General features: G+C 57.0%; 2 protein-coding genes across 2 annotated transcripts; both read right to left on the reverse strand.

Annotated features, from left to right (window-relative positions):
• Nucleotides 1-1629: 1629 nt before the first annotated feature.
• KCNAB3 (potassium voltage-gated channel subfamily A regulatory beta subunit 3) lies at nucleotides 1630-7588 on the reverse strand. Its single transcript, XM_007091647.2, has 14 exons — nucleotides 7347-7588; nucleotides 6013-6056; nucleotides 5902-5939; nucleotides 5586-5665; nucleotides 4209-4253; nucleotides 4085-4129; nucleotides 3842-3885; nucleotides 3557-3643; nucleotides 3197-3282; nucleotides 2917-3037; nucleotides 2741-2832; nucleotides 2525-2645; nucleotides 2267-2355; nucleotides 1630-2002 (listed from the first exon to the last, which is right to left on the reverse strand). Exons 1-14 carry the CDS (start codon nucleotides 7586-7588, stop codon nucleotides 1925-1927), a joined length of 1212 nt encoding a protein of 403 aa, XP_007091709.2. The 3' UTR covers nucleotides 1630-1924.
• Nucleotides 7589-9190: 1602 nt separating this feature from the next.
• On the reverse strand, nucleotides 9191-10906 carry TRAPPC1 (trafficking protein particle complex subunit 1). Its single transcript, XM_007091609.2, has 5 exons — nucleotides 10819-10906; nucleotides 10611-10709; nucleotides 10385-10455; nucleotides 9890-10028; nucleotides 9191-9589 (listed from the first exon to the last, which is right to left on the reverse strand). The coding sequence occupies exons 2-5, from the start codon at nucleotides 10707-10709 to the stop codon at nucleotides 9461-9463; spliced, it is 438 nt and encodes a 145-aa protein (XP_007091671.1). The 5' UTR covers nucleotides 10819-10906; the 3' UTR covers nucleotides 9191-9460.
• Nucleotides 10907-10921: the final 15 nt, after the last annotated feature.

The following is a 10921-nucleotide window of genomic DNA, read 5'->3' on the forward strand; positions in this document are numbered from 1 at the left end:
TACAGAATAAATAATCATCACGGTTTAGTCATACGGTTTACCTCCTTGTTTCCGCCAGCCTTCCAAAATGAGTGGGAGATGTTAGGCGTGGATGTAAGTATTCATTAGTGGATCCGGTTGGTTGCTAGCCAGCAAAGGGGAGGCTGCCGACTCTTCTCTTTTTGGAAATGGGTTTTACTCCGCTCCCTTCGCTTCAGGATCGGGAAAGGGCGAGGATGGGTAGAGAGGAGATGGTGAGGTTGTATTTTAAGGCAGGCAAAGCTCATCCTCCTCCCCTGTCTTGTGATCTGTGGAACTTTCCGCCCACTTTGTGTCCCAGGGAAATCAGAGTCCTGGGGGGGAGGGGAAGATTAAGGGGTAGTGTCTGACATAATCCCATCTGAGTCTTTGCTTTTCTGCCACCCTCGTGCCTGATCTTTCACTGGTTTTCTCTTTTCCTTTATGATGCCTCCTTCCCTCCCTTTCTCGGCATCATGTCAACCATAGACCGGTTTCCACTGCACCGTTTCTTCACCAGATCCCACAGCTTCAACCTCAGAGGAGCCCCTGCCGTTCAGCCACAAGAAAACCGCCCAGGTAGTTCCTTGGCACACGTGTGTGTATCAGGAAAAGGGAAATGAGATATACAAGAGGTGTGGCTAATGTTAGCTTGAAACACAAAGGCATGGGTGTCAGAGGGAGCGGCGACACAACGGTGAAGCCAGAAGGCTGGGTTCTGAGGCATGCAGAGACCGAAGGAAGGAAGGAAACGGGGGCCTGGGGTGTCGGGGCCTGGGTCCCCGGTGAGGGCAGTGACTGGAAGTGACTAGCAACATGACGTCTTGGTCAGTGGAGAGAAAGCTAATATTGGAGTTTCTAAAGGCAGGGAGCTAGGTGAAGGCCTGATATCTGAGACTGAGACCCCTTGCAATTTCAGACACCGTGAGCGGGGATCGAGCTGAGATTTTATTTACAAGTTCCCTGGGAAGTCTTACAGATGAGGGGCCATCATTATTGCTTTAAGATTATTGCTAGAAGGACTGCAGGCCTCCACTGCTGGGTAGGAAATCCTGCTCAAGGCTCAAAAGTCTACCCCCGGACATTTTTATGTCAGCCCCACGTCTTTGCCGTGACCTAAAGGCTGATGCTATGTCCCCCTCCCCCCGCAAAGCACAGCCCAACTTTTCGGAGAGGCCCCCCCCCCCCAAACCACTTTCGACAGCACATGCTATATGTATACATCTGCCATCGAATTTCCTTTGATCTGCGTCAGTGTTATGTCACAGTATTTCCCACCAGACCCCCTCTCGCAAGAGCAAAGTACTGACACTACTGCTAATTTTGAGCCTCCCCCCCCCCCCCCCCAATCTTCTGCTGGGAGGCAGCGTCCTCAAAGATGATCATTTCCTTCCCGCCAGGACCAGCCTGGCTGCCTTTGTACCAGATACGGTCACAGCCCCATTTCCTTTGTCCCAGATGACATCACAACTCACTTCTTATTAGGTTATTACCCCTTGATGACATATGAAGGGCCACTGTTGAGGTAATTTGCATGTCTCCGGGATCTGCCCTGTTTTTGTGTCTCCCCCTCCCCCGGGCCTCGGCGGCGACTAGGAGAAGAGAGAAGGGAGCGAGACCAAGTGGCAGAGAGGGGATGGCTCGGTAACTCATGCCCGGGGTCAGCAGGAAGGCCTAGAAGGACGCAGCGGGCGGCGGCGCACTACTTGCCCTGGCGAGCCCCGCCGCGGAAGGATATGGCTTTGTTCATGCGCAGCGCTACTCGAAGCCGGGACTCGTTAGTGGGCGGGCCTCGTTGGTGGGCGGGGCCTCCCGGTTCCGGCCAGCCGCGGCGTGGAGGGATCGGGGCGGGAGGGGGGCGGCTGCGGGGAGGCGCTCGTCGGCGGGGGCGGCGGCCCCGCTGTGGGTGCCTGCGCCCCTCGACGGACTATTTCTTGGAATGCGGTTTGTTCCCCAGAAGCCCGTCTATCTCCGTCACCGTCTGCGGCGTCAGCTGGCTCAGCACCTGTAGGGAGGCAGTGGCGGAGAGGGCGCTGAAGGGCGTACGGTTCGGTTCGAGGGCCAGAGGAGCAGCACAGCGGGGCCAGGTGGCGAGAAGAGAGTCTCAGCCGCGCCCCTGCCTCGCCCTGTGTCCCTCCGGGGCCTCTCCTCTGCAAAGTGGGGCCTCTGTAGTGGTTGAGCTCCCAGGCCCATAACGGGTTGGACAGCGAGGCCCTGACTGTTGGGGAAGGGGACAGAGATGGGCTCTGCCTCCGAGTCCCCGTCTCACCTGTACGGCTCCCAGGTGTTCTATCAGCTGCTCTGCACTTGACACCCCCAGCAAGACCGAGCTGACACCCTCGCTGCGGAGACACCACGCTGGGGCCAGAGGAGATAAGAAAGAGAACTGATGGAGAACAGCGGGCGTACACACCTCAGAAGTGTCTCTGGGGAAGAGGGTCCTCCTTAGGGACAGACCAGTCTGGGGTTTGGGGGTTTCTCGGCAGGAGGTGAGGCCCGGCGGGGTCCAGGGCTGGCAGTGTCTCACCGATAGCAAGCTGTGCCACAGTGCAGCCCAGCTGGTGGGCGATGGGAAGAAGGTCCATGACTTTGGCTTGTTGCTTCTTGCCGTCCTCACTCTGCGCTTTGTCCTTGAGCCACTGGTAGCCCTGGGGGCCAGGGACAATGGGCAAAAGGCCACTCCCCCACCACCCAGAGCGGCCCAGATAGCCCAGTCCTGCCGTCCCGAGCCTCCAGATCTCACCTTGATGGCCCTGCAGGTATCTGGGACTCGCCCATCATACTTGCTCGTGATGAGGCCACAGGCCAAAGGGGACAAGGTGACTGAGCCAACACCTAGGAGGAAGAGGACTGGATGTGGGGAAAGGGATCTAGGTGACGGTTAGGCCAAGGGACAGGCAGGGATGGGGGGCTGCGAACCGATCTTGTGGTAGAGCTCTGGCAGTTGCACCTGCACCTTCTCTCTCTGAAACAGACGGTGCTCCGCTTGCTCACACACTGGAGGGATCAGATTGAACTGTCTGGCCATGGAGTAGGCCTCCTGGGTTGGGGTGGGGAAGAGACGGAGATCAGAGCACTCTTTTCCCTGGCTTTCCACTCCCCCTCCCCCGGTGGAGTGGGGTTTGGAGCAGCCGCGTGAAAGGTGGGAACCAGTCGTGGGACGGGGGGGGGGAGGGGGTAAGCGGGGCGGCATGCTCACCATGATTTCTGCAGCTCCCCATCGGGATGTCCCCCAGTACAGGGCAAGGCCCTGGTCAATGACATAGGTCATGGCCCGCACGATCTCTAGGCACACGGGAGAGAGGGCATCTCGCTGTCAGACCCCTGGCATCCAGGACTCCATATCTGTAGCCCTCTGCCTACCCCACCGAGACCCCAGGCATCTCTGTGTAATCAGAGAGGTTGGTAACTGCACTTCACCTCCCTCCCCATCTAAGACCTGGGGTCTGAGCCTCCACTGTGCAGATTGGGAGGCCTCCTGAGCAGGGGCTGGCTTCCTGCTGAGAGTTTGAGGCAGTGCTGCTTTGGGGGACCGTCAGGGCTGGGGTGCTGGTTTTACCCTCCATGGGACTATTGGGGTCTGAGCGGTTGGCAAAGACGATGTCCACGTATCCCAACTGGAGGCGCTCCAGGGATCCTTGCAGGCCTGGGGAAGGGGTGGGGAGAGGAAGGTAAGCACTTCAGCCTCAGTTTCCCCGAAGGATTTAGACAGTACCCCCTTGCCATGGCCACCTAGCTCCCCACTCCCCTACTCAAAGCCTCCAACTCAGAGTCTCAGAAGACGTTCCCAACTCCTCTGGCTTCTGTACCCAGCCCCGGCAGATTCCCAGCCCCTAACTCTCACCCTCAATGATGTGTTTGCGGCTCAGGCCTCGCTCGGTCTCTGCCCTGCAGAAAAAGATAAGTCAAAGATGAGGTGTGACAAAGATAGGGGACCGGGGCTGGCCTGGTGCCATGAGAAACTGGGATGGCGTGGGTCCTCACGGGCAGGACGCAGACCTGGGGTGGCAGCTGTACCCACACCTCTCCCATGCACCTGCATGCATTCTCTGTAGATCTCCCCACATAGAGTGTGGCGGCCACTTACTGTCCTCCCCAGAAAATCTTGGTGGTGACGACATAGCTTGATCTCCTGGAAAAAGTGAGAGACAAGCAAGAGAAGGGATGTTGGATGGTCATTTCCCCAGCAACCCCTCAAAACACGGTCTCACCTCCATCCTTTGCTCTTGAGGATGTTGCCTAGGGTTCTTTCAGCCCTAGAAGAAAGACAATGCAGAAGCACTGATCCCGCCAGCGTGGGTCAGTTCCTTCCCCTCCTCCCGACCTTTCCCTTCAATGGATTTCCTCTCTCGTAAAGTGGACCATAAGCCAGGAGCCCATTAGGCTGTCAGACCATCCTGGACAAAATAAGAGGGGCTCCCAGAAGGAGGGGTATAGTCCTTTAGCCTTCATTCACACCACAAATCTCAGTTGTACACCAACTGTGTACCAAGTTCTGTTCCAGGCGCCAAAGGGATAGAATAAGATGATGAGAGAAGAACAGAGTAGTAAAGTGGGGGGTGGGTGGAGACGCTGCATCTTCTGGTCTGGTTCCAATCATCTGCGTTGCCCTCTCCCTTCTTCGATCCTCTGCAAAATCCCCCACAGGGTCCAAGGCTCAGCTTGGATTCCGCTTCATTCCATTGAAAGTGTTCTCTGATTGCCACAGTCTACGGTCAGCCCTTCTTGTCACTTTCCATAACTTTTACTGACCCAATTGTTTGGCACTTCATTAGGAGCTAACTAACACGTGACAAGTCTTAAATGGTCTCGGCGGACTATTACTTTAGTTTTCCTGTTATTTAACCTTGCGTATCTCCCTGTGTCTTGGGTTTGTTTAACCATTCCGACCGTGAGCCTTAGGAGGGTGTGTTGTCATCCCACAAGCAGTGACTGCTCTGTGCTAGGCTCTGCGTAGCTACGGAGGTGACATGAGGAAGAGGAAGACAAATTTCACGGAAGGAGGAGCCTCCCAGTTGGGCAGCAAATACGGCTACATAAACCAGTAATTGACAGATTGTGCATCAGAGGGCAGTATAAAGGGCTTTGGGACCTGAGGTGAGTGGTGACCAGTTTGGGGAGCTGGACAATGGCTTCTCGGAGGAGCTGACGTTTGGGCCAAGTCTTGAAGATAAGCTGAAGAGTTTGCCAGATGGAGAAGAGGCCAGGGGGATGGGGGGGGGGGGGCGTTGGTGAGGGAGCTCATCTAGGGTTTAGCTACTCCCAGCGTGAAGCCATGGGTATGTGACGCGTGGCCTGGCATGTTTGAAAATTCAGCTTTGTAATCCTCACATCGTCGCACATAACGGATGCCCAGGATATAGGTGTTGGTTTTATTTCAGTTTTATTGCACAGGACGCCCTTCGCCCCCTAAGCTGAAGATGAACTTGTTGGGACTACAATTCCCATAGTGCTTTGGGGGCCCCTCGGCTGAAAGGTCGGAAGTTCGCGTTAACAGAATTCCCAAGGTCCCCCAGAGGGAAAACAAGAAGCCCCGAGGTTCTCTTAGCCTTTCAAGGGTAACTTGGCTTTTTCACCCCAGTCCTTACTTTCCCGCCGCATACACTTCAGCCGTGTCAAACAGGTTTACACCATGCTCATAGGCTACTGTCAGCACGTCCTCTGCTGTCTAGGGAGGTGAGAGAAAGAGATGAAGACCAACCACTGGCCCTCAGGGACCCCCCTCACTGCACTCCCGCCCATGGCAGCTCAGCCCTGGCCTCCACATTCTCCCCCCCCCCCCGTCCCCAGCCTCAGGTCCGCCATTCTCCCTGTTTGTTGTCCAAACCGCTCTCCACGTCCACATCCCTCTTTTCTGGCTCCCTCACAGCCCCTGGCCCTGCTTCCAGGTCCCATCACTGATACCTCATCCGAGATTTGAGAACCGAATGTGACCCAGGTGCCTGCAAGAGAGAAGTCAGGTGGGGGGCAAGCCACGAAGGCCCCCTCCCTTCATTCCTCTTCTTTCGAACTCACCTAGGCCAAGACAGGATACTCGAAGACCAGACTTTCCCAGGTTCCTGCAGGATACAGAAGCGGCAGGAAGGGGTGGAGCCTCCGTTAAGGGCATATATTCTCAGCCCCCAGCTCCTCTCCTTCCAGAATCAGAAGCCCTCAGGGTATCTCAGTCCAAAGGAACTAGATCCAGTGGGCCTACCGCATTGGGCAGTGCTATGCCCAAAGCCCAAGTGGACAAATAAAGGACTCTGGAGCCGATGTCCAGTGCCCCTGTCCCTCCTAGCACATGGGAGGTGTGCTGCCCGGTGTGTATTTCTTCTGCTGGGGTCTTGTCTGCGTTCCAGGCATCTCTGGGATGTGTGGAGTTCAAGGCTGGGAGGAATGTGACAGGCTGATTGTGGTCAGTTGGTGAAATCAGACCCTTAGATAGAGGGTGCTATACCACAGGGCAGACACTGAGGCGGAAGGGGGTAAACCAAGTCAAGTTCAGGCACTCAGGCAGGCAAGGGTCCTTGGACAGGCTAGGCTGATGGGCCCCCAAAACGCAGCTGGGACCACCTGACTATGACAGGAAAGGCCAGCTCTGTCTCTTCCTCCATCCACTGCTGTTGGCTTGTGGAGTCTGTCTCTGAACCAGAGAGCCCCCTCCTCCCAAGGCCTCCTCACTCAAAGCCAACACATGGAGGAGATCAGATTGCTCAAGTGACAAAGTCAGGTCAGATCAGTGACCTCTGCTCACTCCCAGGCAGGAGCCCCTCCCTTCTGCCCTAATGCAAGTTCTGAGAGCCCAGTGGGTCTCCGAGAAAGTCCGTTATGATTCAGTCCACCTTCTCCACCAAGCCCCTGTCCCTCAGCAGGGGGTTGAGAGATGTGCCCCATGCTTCCAAGAGCCCCACTCCCCTCCCCACCAAGAAAGGTGGCAGGAGACCCAGCCCTTGGGGCAGGGAGGGGGGGTAGTATCTGGGTCAGGCATCCTGAGCAGGCCAGAGTGAGAAGCCGTTTCCTTCCCCCCTCTTCCCAGGACACGGACCCAAGGACACTCCATCCCAGAGGGGGCCCAGCCTGGAGATCCGTGCATCCCTGGACTTCCTGGGGGTATGGAGGGAAGTTCAGGGGCATCCCTTGGCTCTGACAGGACCGGTCAGCCTTGGTAAAGTTGGTTTTCTCCTACTCAGGGGATCGACGAAGACAAAGAGAGAGGGACCGAGTAAGGGAGAGCCCCGGTGAAGGGAAGAAGAGGTGGAGTGAACTGGGATCTTAGCGAAGATTGACGGGTCCTGGAGGCATCCCAGGAAACCTCAGGGGTCAGGAAAGGGGAGCAGATGGGGTGGGCTGCTCGGCCACCACCATACCTGTATTTCATGCCAGTGCCTCGGCCGGTGCTCTCTCGGAGGGCCCCCGCGGGCGCTGGGGGTCGGGGCACCAGTGCGGCCCGGGCCTTAGGGACCGACCCTCCTCCCCCTGGAGGATTCCCATGCCCCCCGCCGACCGGCCCGCCGTTACCGCCCCCGGGGCCCGGCCGGGGTCCACACAGACGGTCCTCACTGCTCCGGCTGCGAAGGTTCTGCTCGGTACAAGCGATAGACACCTGCATGTCTGCTGGCCAGGGCGGGGGAGGGGGCTCCGAGGGGGCGGGAGGAGGAGGGAACAGGGAAGCCCGCGCGCGGACGGCCGGCGGGGGGTGTAGTGGCGCGAGCCCTGGGAGAGCGGGAAGGCGGAGGAGGCTGCGGCGGGAGCCGCGGGGCGGGATCGGGCCCACGGGGGCGGGCTGCTGGAGGTCGCGGGGTTTGCGGCGGGAGGGGAGAGACGCGGGGGGCGGCACGAGTGCAGATACTCAGATACGGGGGCCCTGGTGCGGGGAGGAGGGGGAAATGGGTGAGGGTAAAGGTCGAGGGCGGTCCTCGGAGGATGGGGACCCAGGGACGAGGGGTGGCGGTGTAAGAGAGATGCCACCCCAGCCCAAACCGCAGCGGGACCGCTAGGCTCCCAGTAGCGTCGGCAGCGGCCCCAGATGATCAACATGCAGGCACCGCCCCCTCATCTGCATAAAGCCGCCCGCCTCCCAGCCAAGCCCGCCGCTCATCTGCATAAGCCCCTCCTCCGGAGGCTCCGCAGCTTGGATATTCTGTGTGCTTAGCGAAGCCGGGAGGAGGGTGGAAGCCCGGAGGAGGGAGGCTGGTTATCGGAGCCCCTGGGACCCGCGGCAGGTCGGCCTTCCTCGGCACAGTGGGTCTCAGTTGGGGGCGATTTTACCCCTAGGGGTCGTGTGGCAAGGTCTGGCGACAGTTTTGACTGTCACCCCTGGGGTTGGGGGGTGGGGATGTGCTATCAGCAGCTAGTGAGCGGCGGCCAGGACAAAACGCAGGACGGCCCCTTTGCCCCTGACAAGGGTTTATCCAGTCCAAAATGTCAACGCATATGGTCCCCACTTCTGGTTTGACTTACATTTTTTTAAATTTGTGATGGTGCAAAAGCAATAGGCATTCAGTAGAAATCATACTCTGAATTTTGATCTTTCTGGGCTAGTAATATACTGTATGATACCTCTCTCCTGATGCAGGGCTGTGGCAGGAAGCCTCAGCTCCCAGTCAGCCACTGGATCACAAGGGTAAACCACTGATACACTTACATCGTACTGTTTTTTACTTTCAGTATAGTATTCAGAAAATCACATGAGAGGCACCTGGGTGGTTCAGTCTGTTGAGCGGCAGTCCAACTCTCGATTTCACCTCGGGTCATGGTCCCAGGGTCGTGGGATTGAGCTCCGTGCCAAGCTCCACGCTCTGCGTGGAGCCTGCTTAAGAGTCTCTCTTTCTCTCCCTCTGCCCCCTCTCCCCCACACTCTCTCTCTAAAATAAAAACATAAATAAAAAAATAAAATAAAAACATAAATAAATCACATGACCTACTCGACACTATTATAAAATAGGCTCTGTGTTAGATAATTTTGCCCAACCATAGACTAATGTAAGTGTTCTGAGCACATGTGAGGTAGGCTAGGCTATGTTATGATGTTTGGTAGGTGTATTACATGCATTTTCGACTTACGACATTTTAAACTCACAACGGGTTTATCTGGACATAACCCATGACAAAGCCCCTTTACAGGCTCAGGGGATGTGGCCATCCTGGTTAATGCCTTCGTGAGTGGGGCAGGACCCCAATCAACCACTCAAACTGACACGCTTAGGCTGCAAACGGTTACCAAAAGTTTATTCTGTACTTTTGCAGCATCAGGTAGGAGATAAAACTGGAGAGGGCCTGGTTTGGAGGTGTGAGGATTCCTGCGGGCTTCCTGCCTGGGCCGGGAGGGCACCAGGGAGGGCTTTAGGCTGTTGTCCTGGGAGGGCTGCTGGGGAGCTTGAGGGGGTAGAGGGGCATGCAGTGGGAGCCCTCACGTCAAACAGGTTAGGCAGCGCCCCAGGCAGACAGCGATTCTCCTGGCGGGTGAGGTAGAGTGCTTCCTTCAGCCAGCCCGGGCAGAGAAGAAAGGCAGAGAGCGGACGTAGGAGTCCAGTCGGGAGCGGAAGAGCTCACTTTGCACAGTCTGGCCCAGCGGGCACAGGGGATTCTTCACCACCAGCTCCACATACAGCTATGGAGGGGAAGGGTGTTAGAGCCAGGCTTTGTAACTTCTTATTTTCAACCCCAAACCTAGTATATAACCTCAGGGGTGTGTGAATGCAAAAGGATTAAGGGCTGGGAGTCAAGCCCTTCCTGAGGAGAAAGCAGTGGTGTTTAAGGACATAAAGGGTCCCCAGGAAACTCCTGACTTCAACAGAGCCATGATACAGTAAGATTAGGGCAGGGAAGCGGAAGGAGTCTTGAGGCTCTAAGTGGCCCTGGCTGTTGAGGAGCTTTAGGGGAAGGAAGGGTCCCAGGGGCTGGCACTGACCGCACTGTAGATGTGATGCAGTACATCTCGGATGGGTCCGACGCCCAAGTCAGTATTCATGACAACCTTGATCCCAGTGGGTGTCTCGTAGTAATGAAGTTTGTAACGGCTAGTTTGGAAGGCCAGGAAGCCGTCCTTCCTGCAGAGATGATGAGGACGTTAAGGAATGGGAGCATAATCTCTCCCAAAGAGAGACTTTAGATCCCGTCTAGGTGGACTCCCTAAACACCTCATTTGTAGGAGCCTCATTTGGTAGAGACACCTCCCATTTTCACCCCTCAATTCGGCCCCTGCACGCAACCTCTCTACCTTCAGATCTTCCCCACCCCGGTTCTGGCCAGCCCCAGCACTCTCGCTCCAGACTCAGCCCCTCTCTCTCTGTCTCCTTCCCCTCTCTTGGGGTCCAATGTCTCTTCCACTCCACAAAGTCTCCCGCACTCCCAAATTTCCAAGACTGGCCCTCCTTCCCTCAACATCCCTTTTGACTCAGCGTACATGTCTAGCGGGGACATCTTGCTGACAAAGGAGCGGATAGAGAAGAGCATGCCGTACATCAGCTTGTACTCCTAGGGGAGAGGGACAGAGTTAGTTAGCTCTCGGTTGTTGAAGGAGACGGGGTAGGGGTGGGAACCAGCCGGGGTTTGGAGAGGAAGGGCTGGGCCGGGACTGTGTGCGTTTGGAGATGCGAGGTCACCCGGATTGCGCGGGGCCCTCTCGTCACCTCCTCTTTGGGGATCCCCGCTTGCTTCTTGCGGTGCCACTCGCTGTAGTGCAGACACACTCCATTCCGGTCAAACAGGTACAGGTTGTGAACAGTCATCTGCAGGGCAGGGAATGTAAGCCTCGCTCCGAGACCGCCCACAGCCCCGGTGCTCCAGCTTTCGGCCCCTGACTCCCCCAGCTGGCGGGAACCCCTCCCCCGGACTCACCGGAACTGCTCCCCGTGCCCGTCACTAGACACTTCCGGTTTTTTGCGGCGCCCCGCCCAACCCGCTCCCCAACAGCAGTGGCGGGGCGCTAACTCCGCCCCAT

This window comes from Panthera tigris, chromosome E1 (assembly GCF_018350195.1).
Source record: "Panthera tigris isolate Pti1 chromosome E1, P.tigris_Pti1_mat1.1, whole genome shotgun sequence".
NCBI lineage: Eukaryota > Metazoa > Chordata > Mammalia > Carnivora > Felidae > Panthera > Panthera tigris.

Excerpts from the sequence above, each read along its gene's own strand:
- KCNAB3 (XM_007091647.2), bottom strand. The coding sequence starts at position 7,588 with ATGCAGGTGTCTATCGCTTGTACCGAGCAGAACCTTCGCAGCCGGAGC. Across the intron at positions 4,130-4,208 it reads CTCAAGAGCAAAGGATGGAG|GAGATCAAGCTATGTCGTCA; the intron begins GTGAGACCGTGT and ends CACTTTTTCCAG. Across the intron at positions 2,356-2,524 it reads TGTGGCACAGCTTGCTATCG|CGTGGTGTCTCCGCAGCGAG; the intron begins GTGAGACACTGC and ends CTCTGGCCCCAG.
- TRAPPC1 (XM_007091609.2), bottom strand. The coding sequence starts at position 10,709 with ATGACTGTTCACAACCTGTACCTGTTTGACCGGAATGGAGTGTGTCTG. Across the intron at positions 10,456-10,610 it reads CGGGGATCCCCAAAGAGGAG|GAGTACAAGCTGATGTACGG; the intron begins GTGACGAGAGGG and ends CCTCTCCCCTAG. Across the intron at positions 10,029-10,384 it reads AAGATGTCCCCGCTAGACAT|GAAGGACGGCTTCCTGGCCT; the intron begins GTACGCTGAGTC and ends TCATCTCTGCAG.